The sequence below is a fragment of the Phaethon aethereus genome (assembly GCF_964289735.1).
Source record: "Phaethon aethereus genome assembly, chromosome: 18".
NCBI classification, from domain to species: Eukaryota; Metazoa; Chordata; class Aves; order Phaethontiformes; family Phaethontidae; genus Phaethon; species Phaethon aethereus.
Window position 1 is genome coordinate 767686 of NC_138594.1, and position 22615 is coordinate 790300.

The 22615-nt window shown below is 47.6% G+C and overlaps 2 protein-coding genes across 3 annotated transcripts in view; both read right to left on the minus strand.

The window, feature by feature from the left end:
- Positions 1-5645, minus strand: part of GAS7 (growth arrest specific 7) — a gene marked incomplete at both ends in the record, with an annotated part of 101985 nt that extends 96340 nt beyond the window's left edge. For both annotated transcript variants that reach the window (XM_082008352.1, XM_082008351.1), the window contains one exon: positions 5463-5645. In XM_082008352.1, coding sequence (XP_081864478.1) covers positions 5463-5645 — 183 coding nt within the window. The remainder of the gene's footprint in view (positions 1-5462) is intronic.
- A 13018-nt stretch (positions 5646-18663) lies between these two features.
- The window catches only part of LOC309411587 (myosin heavy chain, skeletal muscle, adult-like), a gene marked incomplete at both ends in the record, with an annotated part of 35802 nt that continues 31850 nt past the window's right edge, over positions 18664-22615 (minus strand). The window contains 5 exons of the mRNA XM_082008259.1: positions 18664-18720; positions 19425-19673; positions 20127-20222; positions 20302-20406; positions 22002-22172. Of these exons, the coding sequence (XP_081864385.1) occupies positions 18664-18720; positions 19425-19673; positions 20127-20222; positions 20302-20406; positions 22002-22172 (678 nt within the window). The remainder of the gene's footprint in view (positions 18721-19424; positions 19674-20126; positions 20223-20301; positions 20407-22001; positions 22173-22615) is intronic.

Genomic DNA, 22615 nt, shown 5'->3' on the forward strand with positions numbered 1-22615 from the left:
ACTGTGCTTCATACAGAGACTTACATCTGTGGGATGACTGAAGCTATAAAAAGTGCTGACAATTTTCAGCAAATTTGCATATGTTGCTACTGCTGCCACTTATATAAGTGATTTCTCGCTAACCTCCAATACAAAAAGCAATGCCCAAAATAGATTTTAAAATAAACCGCTTGCAAATGTTACTGAATGACACATCTCCCCACCCCTCTGAAAATCATTTCTCTAGAAAAGGCAGATGCAACAGCCAGTGTTTCCCCAGAAGGTCCAGTGCAAAGCACCTCCTGGTCTAACACCACCTCACCCCCTTCACATCTATGCTGCCCTGCACCAATAAAGCTTGTGGCAAACTGGGACACACCTGAGACCTGTCCTAGGTTCTTCTCAGGTGTGGAGCTGTACAGATCTTTCTACAAACACCATCATCCCAAGCATTTCTGATGGAGGTCAGGTGAGGAGGCAGTCAGCCTCTGGGTAGGAAACACTTTGTTGTCTTCACTTGTTAAGAAACCCCTCACTGTATCACACACCACATTCCACCTGCTCTACCTGCTCTATACCTGTGTTCACTGTGGCAGTGCTGGCTTGAAGGACTGCTCATCGCCTGTATCTGCACAGATTCCTCTTTGCACCAGGCTGGGAAGGACAATTGCTTAACCTGGGACCGCAACAGTCTGGTGCAGCGGATGCCTGCATGGCTCTGCTCAAATGGCCAAAAGGTCAGGCCAAAGTATGAAAGTATGCATGAGGAGGAAATGGTCAGAAGATGCAGCTGCTAGTCCCCGACTTTAAGGTCTCATGGCTGACATAGCTATAAATTACCAAAGGAGAGATGAAGGTTGAAGCTGGTGGTGTATCGACTCAATGGGATATGGATCACAAGGTACAACATCCCTCCTTGCCCAAGACCTTGAGATTGCAGAAGAATGTTGCTTGCTCACAGATGAAGCTCAGTCAAAGCAAAATCATATGAATTTAGCAGGACTCTGTTGGATTCCTCTGGTGTCAATGGATTCTTATGTTCACGAAATATTGGTTGGGGGCTGTTTCTCCGTTAATCTACTATCTCCAAGAGCACAACAATATAAGAAACAGCACTTGGTTTCCCAGCACAAGGAAGACAAGGACATACTGGAGAGAGTCCAGCGAAGGGCCACAATGATGATTAAGGGATTGGAGCATCTGTCATACAAGGAAAGGCTGAAAGAACTGGGACTGTTTAGGATCAAGACAAGAAGGTTTGAGAGGGGTGTTATCAATGTGTATAAAAACCTGGGGCGGGGGGGGACAGTAAAAAAAGCAGAGACAGGCTGTTCTCGGTGATATCCAGTGAAAGGATGAAATGCAATAGGCACAATTAAAGCACAGGAAATCCCTTTGAAACAACAAAAAACTGTGAGGGTAGTCAAACACTGGAACAGATTGCCTAGAAAGGCTGTAGAGTCTCCATCATTGCACATACTCAAAACCTGACCAGACATGATCAGTGAATGTGGACTAGCTGATGTCCAGAGGTCCATTACAACTCAGCGATTCTGTGAACAAGACTGCAGCAGCCTTCTTAACTAACCAGCCAGACCTCCGGAAACCTATCTGGAACCCCACAGAGCTAATATCCTCCTTTGCTCACTTTGATCTCTGCTTTTGGTAGTCTTTTGGTTTATGCTACCTCTTTTGCTCTATGACAAGAGTATCCTTTCCAGAGCTCACAGAAACATCTTGTTTCTGGCTTATCCCTACCACACACTACTCCAGTCCTCCTCCAGCTCTCATTATTTCCATCATTGCCATGAGCAGGAGCCTCCAGTCATCATTGTTTTCTTCTAACCCACCACTGTGGGACTGCAGCAACCACAGGCGCAGAAACCAAAGGGTGCCAAACATCTCTACCTCTTTACTTCCCTGTGTCTCTCTTGCTCCACATTTACTACAGCTCTAGTCCTTTCCTTGATCTGTGATGAATGAGTTGAAAACGCATTGCTGCTAGCAAGATAACTCCAGAGGCAAAGGCAGCAATCCCTCAGGAATGCTGATCTCCAGCACTGGAGTTCATTTCCCACAAGCCAACTTCATGGTTTTCTCCAGCTCCACATTTGCCATTAAAACTACCAGACATGGATACCTATTTGTCTTTGCAAGAGCCAAGAGCTACCACTCAGTGTGAGCACACATGACAGGGAAGAGCCTGCCCCATCCTCAGCTCCTGGATAAGCCAGCTAGAGCCACGTGGCAGCAAGCAGATGATCGTTGCTGGCAGCTCCACAGCCTGGCTGCCTGTGAGGAGACGCAGGTGATGTTGGTGCAGCATGGTTCCTCCCAAGTCAGAGACAGCATCAGGAACAGTCATTTCTCCTCTTTCATCCAGCAGGAACCAGCACGCTGCAGACTGGCTGCTAAACTAGCTGCTCAAGGGTTGAAGAGAGTCCTCTCTCAGCTGCTGTCTTTCATACCTTGCTCGTTTCCTTCTTTCAGCTCAGGACCAAAACTTAATGCAGACTTTAGAGCAATGCTGTCAGAGGAGATTTCAGTTGGTAAACATGAAGTTGGATGAATGAGAAAATCCAGCCTGCCTGTCTATACACAGTGGCAGGCTTAAAGTTACAAAGGCTTCAGAAGGCGGCCACCTCCTTTTGGTAGCACCCAGTCACCTGACAGACTTTGTTGTGAGGAGAAGGGGTATGTGTTGTGCAGGGTGAACCCTGCCAGCGCTGGCATGCCTTGGACAATGCTGTGAGCCGTGTTCATTCACTGCTGTGGCAGAAAATGCAGCCAGTTGTCCTTCAGGACAATGACTTACAGGGCTCCAGAGAGAGGAGCACAGGTACCTACTGGAGTGAACTGGGCATGGCCAAGTGAGAGCAGGACAGAGGGCGGGAATAAAGAACATCCTCTTTCAACAACAGTGTGTGGTTAAGTTCAGCTCAGAACATACTGCTGAACCTTACCAAAAGCTGCAGGGCCAGGGCTACCCAAAGCTAGCAAAAGTGCCAGTTGGTACTGAAAGGAGAATCATGTTCATGGCCCCATCTGGCTATGCATTGTCATCACCTTCCTGACATCAGTTCCAGTGTCAGTGTGGTTGGATGGGGACTTGGATCAGAGACCAGAGAAGGAGAGCATTTCTATTGTGGGGTCTTTCAGTTAGATGAGGTTTCTGAGCAAGCCAGATGCATACCTGCACACAGGGGAAAGGCTACCTGCACAAAGCCATGAGAGAGAGACACACACAGATCTTTCTTCTTCTCATACATCTACTCTACTGTAATGTGTGCCAAGTACCTGTGGTCCCATAAATTTGGTTAATTTGTTTAATTAGCTCTCATTTGACATATTTATTAAATCCAGCTCATAGTCCTTATTAGGCACCACCTCTGAAGAAAAGGAAGACATGCCAGAGTGAACATCACTTGGCACTTGCCATCTTTCCTACCTTCGTTCCAAAGGTTTGCTCAAGAGAAAGGAGGCTGGACTGCGTGGTCAATTGGTCTGCAGCAACGTTTTCAGTGGTACATGAGCCAAGGGTCAGAAGGGCACACCTGGAGTGCTGCAGGCACCTATTTGAGCGCAGTGCAACTTGCTCAGACTTAAGTAGGAAGAAAGGAGTTTCCAAGAGGAAGATGATGTGAAATCAAAGTTATTGTGTACACAGAAGTGACTTCCTGCTGTCTTTGCTAAGCAGAGTTTGTCTCATCTGATGACACATTTTGCTTCACAATCCCTAAATTCCTGGTTAGTTGTGTAAATATTTAGCAATTTGTGAAACCACAAACATTCACGTATCTCAGTAAATGATCTTGTAGGTGGCAAAACTGACAAACAAAAGGAGTCCCACATTCTTAAATTAACAAAAAAATCCCAAGTGCTTCAGTGGCACAGAGAAATCCTTAGCCTCACTCTGGTAGTACTGAGTGGGGAAATTTTGGTTCTACATTCCTGTCTTTCCAGGTAAGAATGAGAAACAGAAACTCAATGGAAACACCACAGATTTTTTTTAACTCATTAAGACTAGAGAAACCAAAAGGCACTGCCAGATCTATAGGTAAAATGTCCTTTTGCACAGAACGTTTTGCTCAGAGTACATTGCTCTGAATCCACCTGGTGTGCCTGGTTCTGCTAAGGGCTGTGCTTCCTGCCACGCTGGATTCCCCAGAGGGTGTGCATGGAAAACCTGAGGTGGGTAGTGTCTGCCTTGCACATAAGCAAAGCAGGCTGGCTGATTCCCTTAGAAAGCTGGAGGACAAACAGAGGCTGACCCCAGGAACATTGTGCTGCTAACCACTTCAGCCCAGTCACTGCAGCGGCACTGCTTCAGGAGACCATTTCCATACCCACATTCCAGTTTAAGTGCCAAATGACAACAGGGCATGGTCAGCAAAGGAGGGGTCGATGGGCTCATGGCAGGTTCTTGCTTTGGTGCACAAGATGTCTCAGATTTCATGTTCAGAAATGCAGAGATTGTGAATGCACTCTTTGTGGACATACATTTTACACTCGTATTGTGTCTTGTTTGCATAAGAGGAACAGTAATAAGTTCAGACACAAGCAGTCCTGAGGTGGGAATATAACTGTTGCCCTAGCTGTCAGGGCCCTAAAAACAACTGAAGCTAGCAGAGCTTTCTCAGCATCCTGATGGAAAGTCCATGACCTTTGAGTCTGGGCCACTGACTCTTACTCTGCTGGGGCTTTCTGGGGCAATGCCACACATACGGCAGCAAGGTATCTCCAGCCAGCTGGGAAACTCTTGCAACAGAAGGGACGCATCTGAATTACCTCTTCCACAACATAAAGCCAAGAGATGCTCAGTGAAGGGAAACGAGAGGAAGAGCAAGAGGAGCAAGGAGCAAGAAATGAGAGGAGAGGGGGAGAGAGAGGAGGGAGAGGAACCTGCCCAGCCTCTGGCCCACCTGCACGACTGACAGGAGCTGTATCACCTCAGCCACTGACTTGTGCTGCCTTTTAGCAATTGTGAAAATACGAGTGTGCAGAGGAGACCACAGTTCCTCACGCAGCCTGAGCCCGGCCGCTCCATGGCTACGACTGAGGGTACCAAAGGCCGCCGGAGCGTGGCTGGGCTGGCGGCCCCTTTGCCGAGTGCCGCGTACTCTTACCGGCGCCCAGCACACGCCAGCCCTGGGGTGGCTGCGGCACCTGCCTTGCCCTGGGCACAAGGCAGAGCGATGCCAAGGTGCGTCCTCGACAGCACTGCCGGGGTGCAGCCGCGCGCTGCCCCCCGGCACTGCGGGCACCCCCCTGCCAGCAGAGCTGGCGGCTGGGGCACCCCCGGCTGCCGGCCAGCGGGACAGCCCCGGGCCGTGCCCGGCGGGCCGAGCGCGCGGCGCTCCGGGACGGCTCCTCCCGCCGCTCCGGCCCGGCCCGGCCCGCCGAGCGGCTCTCGCCTCCCCCCCGCCCGGCCCGCCCGCGCCGCTCCCGCCGCCCGCTCGGCGCGTCCCCGGCCCCGCTCCTACCTCCAGGAGCTGCACGTAGCTCGCCGGGAACCAGCCGCGCAGCCCGTCCTCCTTCTGCCCTTCCCACCAGCCGCCGTCCGGCACCTGCAGCACCGTGATCAGCTCCCCCGCGGCGAAGCGCAGCCCCTGCCGGTGCCGCTCCCCGGAGAAGGGGTACAGCGTCTGGCAGCGCGAGCCCGACATCCCGCCGGGGGACGCGGCCGCGCCCCACCCGCAGCCGCCCCGGCCTCGGCCGCCGCTCCGCGCCCGCCCGGGGCGCCGCTGCCCGCCCCGCGGCGCGCAGGGCTGCGGGAGGGCCCGCGCTGGCCGCGCCCCTCGCCCGCCCCGCCCCACTCCTCTCCGCCCCGCTGCCTGGGCGCGGCGGGCGGCGGCAGCGGCGGGAATGGGGCAGCCCCGGCGCCGGGCGTCCCGGGGCACCGCCGGCTCGGGGCGGGGTGGGGGAGAGGCGGGATGGGGAGGGGGAGGAAGTGAGGAGGGGACGGGAGAGGAGGAGGAGCAGAGGCCACCCGGGTGCACGGCCCGTTCCGCGTGAGTGACAGTCGTGTCGGCGGGACCGCGTGCGTGTGAGAGACAGGGCGTCTGTGCTCGGGAGAGACACCGTGCGTGTGTGTGTGCGCGCGTGACACACACCTGTCTTTGTGCACGCGGGTGTGTACGAACGTGCATGTGTCTCTCTCCAGCTGTGCACACCTGACTCACTGCACATATGTAATATATACCTGCCTGTACGTGCACGAGCACTGGTGTGGATGCGTGTGTATGAAGCCCCGGCACGCACATATGTGTGACTTGCTGCAGGGCGGGCTGCCTGGCACACTCAGTGTGTGCATGTGGGTGGGTGGGAGGATGTGCACGTATGAGACTCGCTCGCATAGCGCATGAGACCTCCACATGTGCGTGGGTGCACCTGAACAGCAGGGCACCCATACCCGAGTGACTCTCTGCTATGCCTTGTCAGTTGTGTATGGGATACACATGTGTGTGGTTATGAGACTCTCCCACAACTGCGTGTGAAAATTCAATCTGGTACGAAACTCAACCTTGTGTGAAGGTGTACATATGTTCGCTTGTGCAAGAGATACCTGTCTGCATGTGCGAGACTCACCTGCGGGTGTGAATGACTGGGGTGCATGTGAGCGCATATCTTCGAGGCTGAGCTGTGTTACGCCCATGCGTTGATGTATATGGCTCCTCCCAAATGGGTGACTGACCTGTACGTGTGCTTATGGGACAACCACGTGAGACTCAGCTGCACGCGTGTGAGTGTGTCTCATACAAATACAAATGTATGTTGGCTGCGTGTGTGCCTCACTCCCCAGTGCCCGTAGCAATCAGAGGCCGGTGTGACTCACTGCACCAGAGGCATGCACAAGGGTCTCATCCGAGTTTGTGCCACCTGCTACGTGGTGATCTGCACATGTGGTACCCATCAGTAGCAGGGGTGGCATGTGGAGGTGGCATGTGGAGGAGAGGAAGAGTCTCACTTCTGTGTGTGCAAGATTCACTCCAGCAAGCACGTGGAATGGATGAGGCAAAAGGAGTTGGATTTGCCTGACAAGTGCCCCACAGCCGTATCCAGGCTTGTCACCCAGCATCCCTTTGTAGTCAGTCAGTGGAGAGGGGAAAGGAGGACACAAACCTGCTCCTGTATTCAGACATCAGTAAGATGAGTGGGTCCTTCTCCCCACTGACTGATGGGAGCCAGATGTGCTCAGCGGACATGTCCACGTCTCCTCTGATGCTCACTGTTGATTGCCTCCCAGCACTGTGTGTCTGTGGGTGAGCAGGAAACCACATGTTTACTTACAGTGTATTTGTGAGACCCTTGGGTGTGTGCAAATGTGTGAACACTGAACTCAGTGTGCGTGTGTTTGAGAACCTTGAGGTCCACAGGAGAGGCCTGCTGCAGTATTGGGGTATGTGACTGACTCCAGAATACACATGCACACGTGTAAGACTGCACTTGTCTATGTGTGTAAACATCATTCATTTCAAAGCGTGTGTGAATGTGGCAAAAACTCATAATGTGTGCAAAACATGAGATGTGTGGTTTGACTCAGCCCAGTGGGTGTATACGTCTCAACAGCAGTAGGCACACACTGCATGTCTCAGCAGTTTGGTGAGATCCCCCACTCACGGAGAGTTGAGACATAGCATGCACCTATATATGCCACAGTCTATTCATTCATGCTTACTCTGGAGAGCATGAGATCTGTGCCAGTGTGTGTGATTCCCCCTGTGTGCCTTACAAATCTATCTCCATATCCCAGTATGTCACTAACTCCACTGGGCTCATGATTCCTCTTGCACCAGTCAGTTTATGAGCATGTGTCAGTTGTGTGTCCCATTCTGCTATATGAGTGCCTGCCTGTATGCTGCACTTCTGGGCATACAGCTGTTCATGTAACTGCAACCTGCATGTGATGCTCCTTCCCTGTTTGTAACTCCCTCAACTTAAGTGTGCACATGACCTACCATGTGCAAGCCAGGCGTTCTTTTTTTTCATGGAGGAAGAGCCTCCCATTTCTCCTTTTGATTTGTTCTTACTTCGCAATCGGTAGTGAGGAGCATGTTCAGAGCAACTACCACCTTTTGTGCCCACAATGTACCATCATGTATATGTCTCCTTGGCCTGGGGCTGCCCAGGCTTTTTATTTATGTGACAACATATTAGAGGATTTTTCCGTCTCCCTTCCTGGAGTTTTACAAATTTGCAATACCTTTTTCCTTAAAGTGAGTAACCAGGTAGCCTGGCTGTAGCCTTTCTCCTGAACGTTTCAGAAGATGACTTTCAATGTAGCTGTCCTTCATTTAGACAGACTAAGCAGCAATGTGAGCTGAGCTCTTCAGGGTGTTTTCTTAGGATTCTTTCACCAACTTTTGGACTACTTTCCACGGTTCTATTTTTGACTCTGATTTTGTGGTAAATTGCTTAAAATCATCCCCTTTTGATAAGCGTTTAAGCTGATAACTGTTGAACTATGATGTGTTATTATCACACCAGCTGTGCCTTGCTTGGCAAAAAGCAACAGACCTGATATCGTGGCACATATCCAGGTACATTTATCAGCAATATTGTCTAACAATACCATTCATAGATGGCAAGAACTGAAATCAAACCAAAAACCCTATCTTTTTCTTCAGCATACACAGACCAGCTTTGCCTACATTGGAACACAGATCCAAATAGTTCAGAACTTTCATGTACAACAATGAATTTTAGTCTAAATTTTACTTTTCTTATGTTTAATGTTGCCAGGATACTTAAATATTTTTCTTCAGTTTATTCTCTGATATTTTTTCCTCTGCTATTTTTATACTTCCAACTTGTTCTTCTTTCTCTTTATATCCTTTTCTGACATTTTTTCTGGCTTCTGTCCTTCTTTGCATGAACTTTCTTGATGAGAAAGCCTCTAGCAGGGTTTCAATCCTAGGGTTGTTCACTTCCTGAAGCAATTACAAACTTCAGCTTTTCAACAGGCAAGCCCAAATGTAAACTATAATTTCGTTCTTATTTTGCATTTTCTTTCTAGCTCGTTACAACTTCACTTTGGCTTGTGTATGGATGTCCAGCCTGTAAACAGAAGGGCTTCGTTCATGTCAGAGGATCCCTTTCAGTCACCGGAGGTACATATCTCTTGAACAGGTCCCATCAGTAATCCTCATTTCATTATGCAGATAATTACATGGTTAGTTTCTCTCGAGATGTGTCTGATCCTTCTCCTCAACTTGCAAAATGGCTTTACTTCTTGCACAAAGAGCACCTCTTAACAAAGGCTTAGACCTATGTTTGCTTCCGTATCATGTATTGCCTTTATCATGAAGCATGTTAAAGTGACACGTTTACTGTCTATAAAGAAAACTACTTCTGAGCATAGAAAGCTTTTTTATCAAGCATAAGATATCAGAGCCAGAGTCACTAGTTGGGAGATATAGAAGCCATCCCAGAAACATGCAGATTTGCAGCTTCAAGGGTACCAGGCATTGGAATGAATTGGTCAGCTTTCAGTCTCAGACTTGTTTTCTATCATCTGTTTATAGCTTAGCTAAAGCATCTTGCCCAGATGCAGGTGTTCTCTGGCCAGTACTCAGCAAGTCTTGACAAACAATCTCTCTGTCTGTAAGATCTCTCAGAATTTATTTCCTGAGTTGTCACAACTGTCATACTCACTCTGTTGTCTGCTCTAGGAGGGTATTCCATTTAGCAATGAGAAACCAATTCCAAAATTATTGTCACATGAACACATTCTGTATTGGGGTGAGATGAATCTCACCTTGAAAAGACCTTTTTCTCCCTGTCTCACCAAGTCTAGGGTGAAGACCTCGGTCTTAGACATCTAACTTTTTAACAAACCTTAATGTCATTGAAATGCTATCTGTGAATGATGAAGAGCCAACTTCATGTAACACTGCAGAGAGTCTCAGTTATGGTTATCCAGTCAGAGAGAATTTATTCCATGATTTTACAGATTGTACCTGGAGCTTAAAATGGCACCACTAAAACAAGCCCTATACAGATGGGCAGATTCCCTGAAGAGGGACCTAAGAACATCTTGGGAGTAACAGAAGAAAGTTCACACCTGACAGCTGTAGAAGCAGTGTGGTCAACATTTTGTTTCTTTAAAGGAACATCTGACAATCTGTCTAGCCCATGGAAAAGAGCTAAATTAATCCTGCTGTCTTCACTGAAAAGATCCTGCAGAGCTCAATATGAGAAAGGGTTGGCAAAGTTGCATGGGAGAGTTTTTTAGTCATGATGGACTGGAGATTCACATGTATAATTGGTCGGCCATACCTGTTTGCAAGACACAGCAACACCAGGAGATATCCTGAGGCCAAGAACTGGTAAAGAAAGAGATTAAAAAGAAACGACATGTAGCACTGGGTCTTTAAATGACCTATATGACTAGCAGAAATTTAGTTCTGTTGTTGGAGAGGAAATGTTCTGAGTCTGTACACAAAAGATACTTCCAGTTGTTAAAATGCTTAAAAGCTATAGCTTTTCATGGAAAGGACCATTCTCAATGCTTTGAACAGCCAAAACATAAGAACAGAAACAGGATCTCAGAACAAAATTGCATCTAGCCTACAGTCTTCTTTCTGACAGCAACTCAAAGAGAATGCATAGGGTGGAGTAAAAGAGCAGGACAAGACATAGCAGTGCTTCCCTTGAACCCTCTCCCTTTGTTCACTAAACTGCAGTTTTGGGATTTCCTAAGCCAGATATTCTTGAGTATCACACTTGGAAAATAAGGCATCCAGGACCTCAAATGTTCCAAGGAGAGGACTCCGAGTTATGAGTCATGTTCATATGACCAAATATGCGATTCAAACATAATTTAAAAAATGCACTTTATGATACAGAATGGCTTTACCTTTGATTTCTGCCTTTAGCAGTGTTTACTGTGGCTCTGCTGACCTTGGAACTCCCCTTGTACAAGGTCAAATCTGAGAATAAGATGTGCAGTGTCCTGCCTGGCTGTGGCCATTGTAAAACTTCACGATGTTCTAGAGCAGGTTTAGTCATCTTTGTCGTAACAGTGCCCAGAGATGCACCTACTATTTTAGAGTCAGACATAAACAAATGTAGTCTCTGTCTATAAATGGACAGTGATATTACATGAACAAAGAGCTTGTGGTGATTCACTTGAGACTAAACTGGATTTGCCTGCCAAGATAATTCACCTGGAGAGCTGACTGCTTTCATTCACCTCCTTTCTTGGAAGCAGGCTGAGAATAACAAGCTCTTCTGATAACATCAGCCTACTTCCAGTCAACATATTTCCTACTGAGAGGCAGGGCAGGTCCCACCCTGTTACATGACAGGCACATATTTGGTCATATAAATGTGACTTATAACTCTGGCTGTTTGCCTTAGAGTTAGGTGTCAACAGCAGCCAGTTGTCACAAAACCCATGTTTGAAATGATGATGCCATGCTTTTTCTCCAGCAGTTCAGTGTTCGTCGCTCTTCCTGGGCTCTGGAAAGCCTAAGTCACAACAATGTGCTCCAATCAGCTGGCTACAGAATTTCAGGAGAGAGCTTCCCTCAGTCCATCTCACTGCTATTCCTCTTGGTGCAAACTAAAAATGCAGGGCATATCCCGGACACTTCAGTGGTCAGGATGCTCACAAAGAGGAGGGCAGGCCTGACTCTAGACTAGCTCAATGATTCCTAAGCATTTATATTAATTAGAGCAGCTACTGTAGCCTTGTCCTCTCTTCTTCCATCTCTATAAACACTAGGTCACACAATTTTATTTATCGAATGTTTAACTATTTCATGCTAAATGGAAAAGCCATTGAAAGGAAGAAAGGCATTATCTATAAATCATATAGTTTCAGTGTCAGTAACAAGCAAGCTGTGGCCCTTTGGGTCTCAATTTCTGTTATACAACAATGTAAGACAAATAGTTCTGGATCAGACCACTGGTTTATTATCCTGTTTCCAGCAATATCTAATAGCAGAAGTCTAGGGAAAAGGACAGGTGTAGAGAGATATTTCTGTAGAACATCCTCTTGATTTCCAACAAATGAGAGCTCAGGTCTTCTCCAGTTAGAGGTGGTATCGTGTGTTTAATAGCTTGTTTCCGTTATTTAGGGCAGTTATTTTTGGAGCCCATGCAAACTTTTGGCTTCATGAAACTGTGTAGCAAGGGTTTCCAGCGCAGACACTGTATTTTGGAACCTGTCACTTACTTGCTTCATCTGAGGCAGTCAGTGCTGGCCCACAATCATAGGCACAACCCACCCACAGTGACCTTTATACTGTTATAGTTGCACTGAAGTCCAAACCTCAACCACTGAACTGAAAGTTACCTGCATGTGGAGATGTGGGCATGAACCTACATGAACCACCTACTTTAAGGGTCTTAAGGGGCTTGTCCAAGATAACATGGAGAGGCAGTGGAAAAGCAGGAAAACATCTCAAGAGGACTTTGATGAAAGCACCTAAATTTTCATTCAAACCTCCTTCTCTCTGGCTTAGTATCAGTTTTAGTGGTATGATCTGGACTTGCCAGACCATCTACAACAGCTTGCTGGGGCCCAGAGCATCTGATCTTTTCTTTTGATCTCATGGAGAACTGGGCTTCTGGCCAGCTAAGGAGAGCAATCCAGCTAGGCAGTCCTCCAGCCAAACTCCCTCTGGGTGTGCTAGTTTGGACATTGATATTTCACTGACACTAAGTTTCCCTCTTCAGCATGAATTACTCATTACTTGAATTCCATCAGGGATTTCTTATGTCATGAAAGAGCAGAAATTCTGCCTGAGCAGCACTGACTGCTTTCTGTGGATAAAGTTGTTGATCTGTATATATGTGTGTGCCTGTATCTGCAGGACATAGATGTCTCAGTGTTTTCCTCTCAATGGTGTTTCTGTTCTGCAACCATCTGTGTATAAAGCTGCTATTCTCTTGTGAACAATGACTCATACAGGAAAGTCTCTAAGAATTAGGCAAGAACTATGTTCATCCTGAGTAGCATTGAAGATGAGGATTCAATCCCATAAACTGTTGGAAACTCAGCATTAGTTTTCCCTTGACAGCTTTAATCTTTAAAATCTGCTGTTGCTGATACACATTTACAAACAACTGTCTCTGCAAACGGGCACTGCAAGTCCACCACTTGCTTCTGACAAAGACTCAGCACAGCACTGCTCACTGCAGCCAACCTTTTCCTCAATCCATTTTCCAATGAGGATCCACCTAGTGACTCTTCCACCTCCCACATTCTTCTCATCCCCCACAGATAACTCTCTCCAGCCCTTTTCCTTATATTTCCAGGCTACACTGCATCTCTGCCAACTGCGGTGGGTGAGTGGGAAAAAGCGGGGTCACTGTTCCCGGTGACCTGCAAACTACACCCGGACGTGGAGATGCCCAAAAGACTGTGAAGTTGGCTGTAGGTACTATCTGGGGCAGTGATCCATATTGGTATCAAACACAATGTTCTTCACTTAATATATCTAGCAAGGTTTGGGTACTTAGGAAATAGCTGAAAGAAAGGAAATATCCAGAAGATTTTATCAGAAAGTTTCCTGTGGCCAGAATGAGTGCAGAAAGAAGTTTGTGAAAATCAAGTGAGCTTCTCTGGCTAGTGAGGAAGGTTCTGCTTTGTGGCACCTTGTCCAACCTTGTGGAAAGAAAAGGTTACAGGGTTCTCATGTTCTTCACTGCCCCACAGAGGTAACAGTCTCTGGGGATGCAGATTAAGATGATCAAGAAAGTTTAAAACAAATGGTGACATAACCTAATAATGTAATCATAAGACAATTTCAGATACGTTGACCATACCCAGAAAACATGCACACAATAAATACGATTTTTCAGTTGGATTATGATATTATTTAGAAATTTTATTCTCAGATTTTAAAATTTCTCTGGGATATTAGGTGATAAGCAAGGCTCAAAGGTGCTCATAGACGCAAGGAAACATGCTCCTCTAAGTGTGAGTGAAGCTGGGTGGCTGGAGTTGGACAGAAACAAACAGATTAAAATCAAGAGACAAAACCAGAATCACAGAATCACAGAGTGGTTCAGGTTGGAAGTGAACCCTGAAGGTGATCTGGTACAAACCCCTTGCACAAGCAGGGCCACCTAGAACAGGTTACCCATGATCATGTCCAGACAGCTTTCAAATATCTCCAAGGACAGAGATTACAAATCTATGCTGTAAAAATATCAGGAAAAAGATGTTGGCACTTTATCCCTGGAATCACCACTTTGGGGACTCACAGGCTGATTTGATGACTCACTTCAATGGTGCCTCGTTCCCATGCTATCCTTTCCCAACCACCACCCTTCCTGCTAGCTGCATGGTCCTGACCTTCCCGTGGCTGGTACCAGTTCTGTTTTCCTCAGCCTTTTCAGTGAATTGATCAGTCTTCAACAAGCAGAATGCAACTTTCTTCCTGCTGGATTAGTGACTTCAGCTGAATCAGTGAAAAATGTCAATTGCAAGGCATATCAGATATCTTTAGTCAAATCCCCTACTCAAAGCAGGGCTAACTTCAAAGCTAGAGGAAGCTCAGGGCCTTGTCCACATGTATCCTGGAAATCCCCGAGGATGGAGATTCCACAACCTCTCTAGGCAGCCTGTCCCAGGGCTGCACCGCTCTCATGGTAAATAACGTGTTCCTTTTGTTGAAAAAGAATTTCCCTGGTTTGCAACGTGAGATCATTGCCTCTTGTCCTTTCACCATGCACTTGCAGGAAAAGCTTGGATGCATCTTAATTCACAACCCCCTTTTCAGCAGTGTTAGTCTGCAATTAGATATCCCGCTAGCCTTCTCTTCTCCAGGCTAATTGAACCTAATTCCCTTTGCATCTCCTCAATATGGCATGTGCTCCGGTTGATTGATATTAGGGGCTTTTGTGTCGGATCCTCTCCAGTATGACAACATCTCCCATATAATGGGGGAACTGAACACGGTATTGCAGATGCAGCCTCACCAGTGTCAGGCAGAGGGGAATAATCACATCCCTCCACCTGCTGGCTACTTACTGGCTACTTACTAATGCAATCCCATGACCGATTGGCATTATTACTGCAAGGGAGCACTGTTGACACAGGTCCAGCTTGTTTTCCGCCAGAATACCAAGGCCTTTTCTGCAGGGCTGCACACTAGCAGTCAATCCCCAGTCTGCACTGATGCATGGAGCTGTTTTATCCCAGGTTGCAAATATAAAGAGGATATATTATTTCATAGAATTAGAACAAATGTGTAAGATGAATTAGACCAAATTTATCACATGATTAAAAAGGGTCAAACCCTGAGTCCAGTTGTGCTTAGTCTGTCTGCTAATACAACTTAAGGAGCAATGGTGGTACATAGGAGCCCAGTTTCATACCTAAGAAATCTCAGTTTTCTGTAAAAAGATTTTAGAGTTGTACAAGGTCTGATGTTGGTCAGACATAAGCAAAGGGGCTGTAGCTCTCAGCACAATTTACTCTTTTCCTAGCAAAATGCCCTGCAGGCTTGAAGGAGAATCTTGCAGGCCACTGGAATGAATGCCTCTTCCACCTGTTCCCCCAGGACCTCAAAGGAGGAGCCGGCACCATGCCTAGAAGGGATGAGCTTTGTGTGTGTATGGTGTGTTTTTAAATCAGCGTTTTAATCCTTCTTCTGACTTCATGGATAGGCAAACTAGTAAGAGTTATTCTTAGTATACATTGAGGTATGACACAGCTCCAACTCTCTTAATAAGTGTATTTGTTACTATTCTGAAATAAAGAGCCTGTCCTTTTTTATTTCCTAAGTAGGAATATACGAATCCTATGTATATTTCATGCTACCTCTGGTTCAACTAAATGAAAAATAGTACATTTATTGTTCTTAACGAAATAAAGAAAGTTTATTTGGAAAACATAGCAGTTATCCTATTTCAATTTCCTTTCAGCTTTCTGGGCGCTTTTTTTTTTTGGGGGGGGGTGTCAGAAATTTTCCTTTCGTCCCCTCAGTCCCTCTCCTATTTTCCAGAAACCATTTGCTACTCTTCAGAATGCTGATACGCACCTGCATATCTTATAAATTTAGTGGCAAGAACTAAGCAGAGAAATACAGAAATACAAAAATCTCTGAGCTGTGAATAGTCTAGAGTTGCCCACTGGAACTGCTTGGCACAGACCTACATTCAAGTTCTTGCCAGTCTCTGGAGGCTCAATGCCTCTCTCCTGTCTTCTCAGTCTCTCTCTGCATGGAGATACTTAGCTGAACAGTGAGCAATTTTTGAAGAGCAGATGACATGGATGTTTGCTGACATTTTCACATTTATAGCTAAGTTAAAGGTCTGGCCTGTTTTTTTCTTATCTGCCTAAGAGCAATTCAAGCCTTTGGCCTGAGCATTGTTCAAACCATCAGCTTGGACAGGACACCATGCCCCTGCATGGAGGTGGCAAATAGCATAGATTTGGACTGCGACTTTAACCTTTACCCTGTGTCTTCTGCCTCTCTCCCAGAGCTGTCTTGAGTGAGCAAGGTGACACGTTCTGTGGCCACAAAATGAAGCCAGTGGTGCTAATGTATGGCCTAAACACCTAACAGGCTGCTTTACTGAAATAGTCCTGTGGAGAGACAAGTGATCACACAAAATGATCCTTCCTACTGCTGGCCAGCATGCCAAGAAAAAGGCAGTGCTTGCTCATGGGTAATGCATATGTATGTGGTCATTCCATTACCTCTCCCTTCCTGGCATACTGGGACAAGCAAAGCACTCAGAGGGCTCTATAGATCTCATTACAACTACAAAGCACATCTAGAAGCTTCTGGGATTGCAAAGAAAATTTCAGACAAAGGCCTTTATTTCAATTTTATAAATATGTTTGCAGCCATCATCACATTAAAAAAAAAGCCTCTAAAACCACTCCTGCAGAACTCCCGTGCAGGAGCTGTGTCTCATTCTTTCCTTTTTTCTTCCTTTGTGTACAAATAAGAGTATTGAGAACAGGTTTGTACTTAACAAAAGGATAAACCCTGCTAATCTACTGATTTGTCTGCTAGCATTGTGCTTATCACAGCACTGATTGTTGGCTGGGGCAGACGTGGTCCTAATGCGCACAGCTCTGCAATGAAAACTGCATCACGTCATGTGAGAGTGTGGGCAGGACCTGCCTGTTTGGGGAGGTTGGACACGATGACAGTTCAAGTCACAGACTGCTGTGTTTGTGACTGAGCTGTTCATATCCATCTCTGATGACAGAAAACTTCCTTTTTGAAAGAAAATGCCATGTTGGAGAACATGCAAGCGAGAGCCAATGACAGCAGGTAGCCATGGAGCAGCGGAAAAGAAACAGTAGGATGATTTTTGTCAGCTTGACAGGCAGTGATGGCAAATCACCGTCGGATGGGGCATCAGCAGACAAAATGTCAGAGAGCTATGACTGGCACAAAGGGCCCTGAACACGAATGGGAGGATGACCAGTCAGGAGGCACATGGGTTACAGCCAGAAGGGATGACAGGGTAAAAAACACAGGAGAAGGATGACGGAAACCCAAAAGGAACACAATGTACAAGAATAATTGACACAGATGAATATACAGAGGAGAAAGGAATGTCATGGAAGGAAGGAGCATGGAGGGGACATGAACAGCAGGCCACTGAGCACCGAACATAAACGTGAGGAGGCAGCAGCCTTGACAGGGGTGACCAGCTGATGCGCGGTCATGGCACTTGTGCCTGAAGACAAAACCGAGACTGAGGAAAATGGCCAGAGCCATCGGCTGTTACTTGGACACGGCTGCCTGTCTGAGCACGACCACCCAGCAGAGTCTCTCTCCTACAGAGAGTGAACATGTACACGCTTTAAAATTACAAATCTGAAGTTGTTAATGTGCTCCACAAATTTTCACTTTTCGGAAACGGCCCCTTTTTCCACTTAGGCAATGACGAGCCGCCCAGCAAACACCGGTGCTGGGCAACGCAGACAGAGCATCCCCGCCCTTCGCCCGCGCAGACGCTGCTCACCAGGGCGGGCTCCGAAACACGGGGGCCCGGGACGGCACTGGGCGGCGAGAGCCCGGGCCCGGCGCCTTAGAGGCGAGAAGCGCGCCGCTGGCAGAGCGCGCGCCAGGGCAGAGCCTCCCCGGCGGGCTCCCGGGACAGGCGGAGGGCTCGTCCCTGGCCCCGCGCGGGGAGGACGCTGCCCGCCCGGGTCGGGCGGCCCTCAGCACCGAGGCCCAGCCCGGCGTTCAGCGGGGGCCGGGCCGGCACTTCGGGCCTGGCCGCCCCCCCGCGCCGCGGACCCGGCGGCGCTTGGGGAAGGGCGGGCCCCGCCCACCGCCGTCTCCGCCGCGGCGCGGCAGCGCCCCCTGCCGCCGCGCCCGGGCACGGCTCCAGCGAGCATCGCTCCCGCCGCCCCCCCGCGGCCCCGCTGGGCGGGGTCTGCCCGCGGCGGCGATGGGCAGAGGGGGCGGGCGATCGTGCGCCACCGCCTGCGGGGTTCAGCAGGCTCCCCCGCTCCCTGCATGGAACAGAGCCCCCCGCGCATGGGCAGATCCACGCCCCGCACACACGGCGCGAAGCCGATCCGCCCTGTCCCTCCTGCCCCGCTGCATGCGGTAGTTTCCCCGCCCTGCGCGGAGCCGATGCGCTCCTTTTCCCAACGTTTCGCAAAGACAGCAGATCCCCACCGCACGCACACGTGCACACGCAGTGCAGGGTGCTGATCCCCACCCGTTCCTTCCGCGCATGGCAGACCCCCGCTCATACTGACTGTCTGGAGAAGGTGCTCTCCGTGTCCCCACAAAGCTGTGCCAGGGACTGCAAAGGCAGAAGAACGGAGCGGTTCAAGCCACAGGTACTGTTACAGCCTTAAGGAGAGGTCTTTTCTGTATTTTTCCTGTTTAACTGTTAGCTTCTCTCAAGCATGAAAGTTGCAACAGTGGAGAACAACTGAGGAGCGTGTTCCCATTGCTCTGGGAACCCTTTTCCCTGCATAGGACGTATACTGGACTTTGGGAACCGCTGCCGTACCTGCGACACTGTCAATCTCAACAAACTGGTAGTCCTTACAGAGTGTCACCCAGATTTATTTTTATTTCTCACAGCTTCTACTTAGGGTTAGCTAAATATCACCAGGTCAAAAATCAGTTACATGCACATCTATTTACTTGAAGCAAGTAATGAATACCTCTGTTGGATGCACAGAAGTCTATATTGTAAGGAAACTTGCCACAGCTCTGGTCAGGAACCTCATTCCTCTGATTTCTAAATACAAAAAAGGGAGGATAATGTAGAGGTTATTGGAGCAATTGAATTATCTGCACGGTTGCTTTAGGTCTGTGGCTATTGCAAATGTTCTGCCATATTCCTAGCAAAGAATGAGTATCTCCCAATTCTGCTGAAAGACCTGGATTCTTAGAGTCAATCATATCTGGTCTGTCTCTTGGGAGGCACCAAAAGGACTTTCAAAACACCCTGGTTTTGACTAAGCGCCAATTTCTGGCTTTCATTTATAAGCATACTCCAATGCAAGAGTGAGAAGAACATAGCTGTGTCTGCCAGGTGTTTGGACACAGATCTTTGTGACACTTACTTGCAGTGTCAGAACTGACCTTCTCTGCAGCCCTCCAACTCACCTGTCCTCCAATATCACGACTTTTGGCTCGCAACTTGTTAACCTGACATTCGGCAATATCAGCTCGTTCTTCAGCCTCTTCCAGCTCGTGCTGAGTCTTGCGGCATCGTGAGAGATTAGTGTTTGCCTGTTCTTCCTGAAAGGCATGAAGTACCATCGCTGACGTGGACTCAAACTGACATTGCCTTATTACCATTAACTGAACACCCTATGGCTGCGCCACAGTAACATCACCTACCTAGTTAGCCTCACAGCTACATCCCTGCAGTGCCAGTACTCCATGCATTTCTATCTAGTACTGTCAACAACATGAGCGCTCAGTTGGGGACAGAATAATTAGTCCTGCTTAGTTCCAGCTGGGAAAATTGTCTAGTGTGGCTCCAAATGTGCAACAACTCTGGGGTAATTACAGCTGTGCCTTCTCTGTTGTGAGCCATAAGTCTTCACGAGGTGAGGAATATTCAAAGGCAGTGGCTATGGCTACCCTATCAAACTGAATATTCAATTATTTTAATTGACTTGGGAGCCCAGACCTTTTGGAAATCTCCACCCAGGGCCCACAAAGTTTTTAAAAGGGTCCTGCACTCACAGCTTCCTCAGCCTGTTTCTTGTACGCTTTCACTTTTAACTGCAGCTTGTCCACCAGGTCCTGGAGCCGGAGAATATTTTTCTTATCCTCTTCAGACTGTGGGAAATGAAAATCAAGTCAGACTCGGAAGATGGACCGAGGTGATGCACGTAATAAGGCAGACCATTTGAAATACCTGGTAAGTGAGCTCCTTCAGCCTTCGTTCATACTTGCGAGCACCTTTCAGTGACTCTATTCCTCGTTTCTGCTCAGCATCAAGCTCATTTTCTAACTCATTAATCTGAAACACAGTATTACGGTGAAGAGAGCATGCTGCCAAGAATGGCCACTGATCCTGTCATAGGATCCTGAGAACCAGGGTTCTGCAGGCTAAGACTGCAAAGAAAGTGGCAGCACAGGGCGGCTTCCTGCAGCTGCTTCTTGGGGCTAGACTAGCTAAAAATTGCTCACCATGCTCTATTAGTAACGACATAGTCTGTGAATCCATAGTTATGTATAGAAGGAACTTAGCTATGCATACCTAGGGCATTTATAACAAAATTAGGCTTAAATCTGGCTGGGAAGAGGAAATTGAAACAGGGAAGGGAGGGTTCTGTCAATGTTCACCAGGTGAATGGGGAAAATCTGTTTCATTTGTAATCTTCGAGTCCAGCTCATCCTTATGAATAGTCCTTAACAACCTCCCATAGCTCCATGCTTCTTCTTACTTCCATGTAAGTCAAACATGGACACCAGTGTTTTTATTTCTGCGTGGATATTTCCTTTCAAAGCCAAGAGCACCTAATTCCCAGTCAGTTGTGCTGTATTTTGGAACAGGAACAGTTGAAGAGTGCAATAAGTGGGTCAGCCAAATGGTCTTGTCTAGCCCAATGCTCTGCCTGTGGGAGTGGCAGCAGCATATACTATTTAGGGACAGCATGGAAACCTGGCTGCCGCCTGCTTCCCTCACACTTGTCCAGCTTCCACAGTCAGTAGATTAGAGGTGTAAGGTGGCATATCTGTGCCTGGCCCCTTAAATATATCTATAAACCTGTTGATTTCTAATCCCTTTTTGAACCTTCTACCAGCTGCCTCTACAGCCTCCCATGGCAGTAGATTCCAGAATTTCACTGCCCACTCTGTAAAGTGCTTCATTATTTCTTTTAAACTGATCTCCAGGTGAAGATGTCCTGATCTGCATCATGTGCCTTTATTTCTCATATTGTACATTTTGATAAATAACCATTCAGAATACCTCTTGGTCACTGTTGTCATGATTCTGAAAACTCTGATCACATCCCCCTCAGCCATCTTCTCTCCGAATGGAAGAGTCCTAGCCTTGTTTGTGTCTCCTCATAAGGCTCCAGCCACTCAGCTGCCATTCCCTGGACACTTATCTAACTGTCAGGTCCTTCTTGAGTTGCAGAGACCAGAACTGCACATGGTACATTTAATAGAGTGGCAAGCGATGCCACTTTCTGTCTTGTTCTCAGTGCCCTAATGAGGCCCAGAATTTTTTCTCTTTTGGGTTTTTGCTTCTACTGCACATTGAACAGTTTCTGAGGCTTGTCATGGATGAGACTGAGATCTCCTGGCTGAGCTGTAATTGCCAGTTCCAAGTTCATCTCCAAGTATGTTTTAAATTACTTTTTGCTAGCTAAGTAACCATATATATCTACTCCAGTGTTCATCTGCCACCATTTTTGCCCACCCAGTTTTTATGAGGTCATTCTCAAGTTCCTTACCCACAGTGCAGCATTTTACTACTCAGTGTAATGCTCATCAAACATGCTGGAGATACCAAGGGTTGTCCCTGCTGTAACCTTCCCAAGGGGTTCCAGCAACAAAGGGCCCACTCAGGAACTTGACCTTAGCCTACCCTAGTCTTCACCATACCCTCGCCTGTAGTTTCTGGAGTTGCTTCTTTCCACCCTTCAGTGCCAGCTGCTCAGCTTCATCCAGACGGAGCTGCAGGTCCTTCACTGTCTGTTCCAGATTCCTCTTCATCCTCTCCAGGTGGGCACTGGTGTCCTGCTCCTTCTTCAGCTCTTCTGCCATCATGGCTGCCTGGTAGTAGTGCACAGTTATGTTACGAATATGCCTGCCTGTCCCTGGTAGTTCTGTACTCTCCCTGGGAGCAATGCCCAGCTTCACGGTGGTGTATGGCTCTCCACATTCTCAGTCAGTGCCCATGGCTGTGCTAATATGATATACTATATATGATACTCATATAAAGAGGATCACCATTTATCAGTGTCTGTATTTCTAAAACTACTCTGCCTTGGAGAATGGGCAGGGCATGAAAAAAAATAAGGCATGCAAATGACTCAGTACCGAACTTTCATTTTTTAAGAGTCAGTGGAAATTAGGGGCATCTTGAAGTATCACCAGATAGCTACTCTGCATCTCTGGGCTCCCAAATGATTTTTGAATATCTGGCCATTTGGTGCCTAAATTTGCTGAAAAGTCAGACTCCTAAGTGGTTTTTGTCAACGAAATGACCCCGAGTA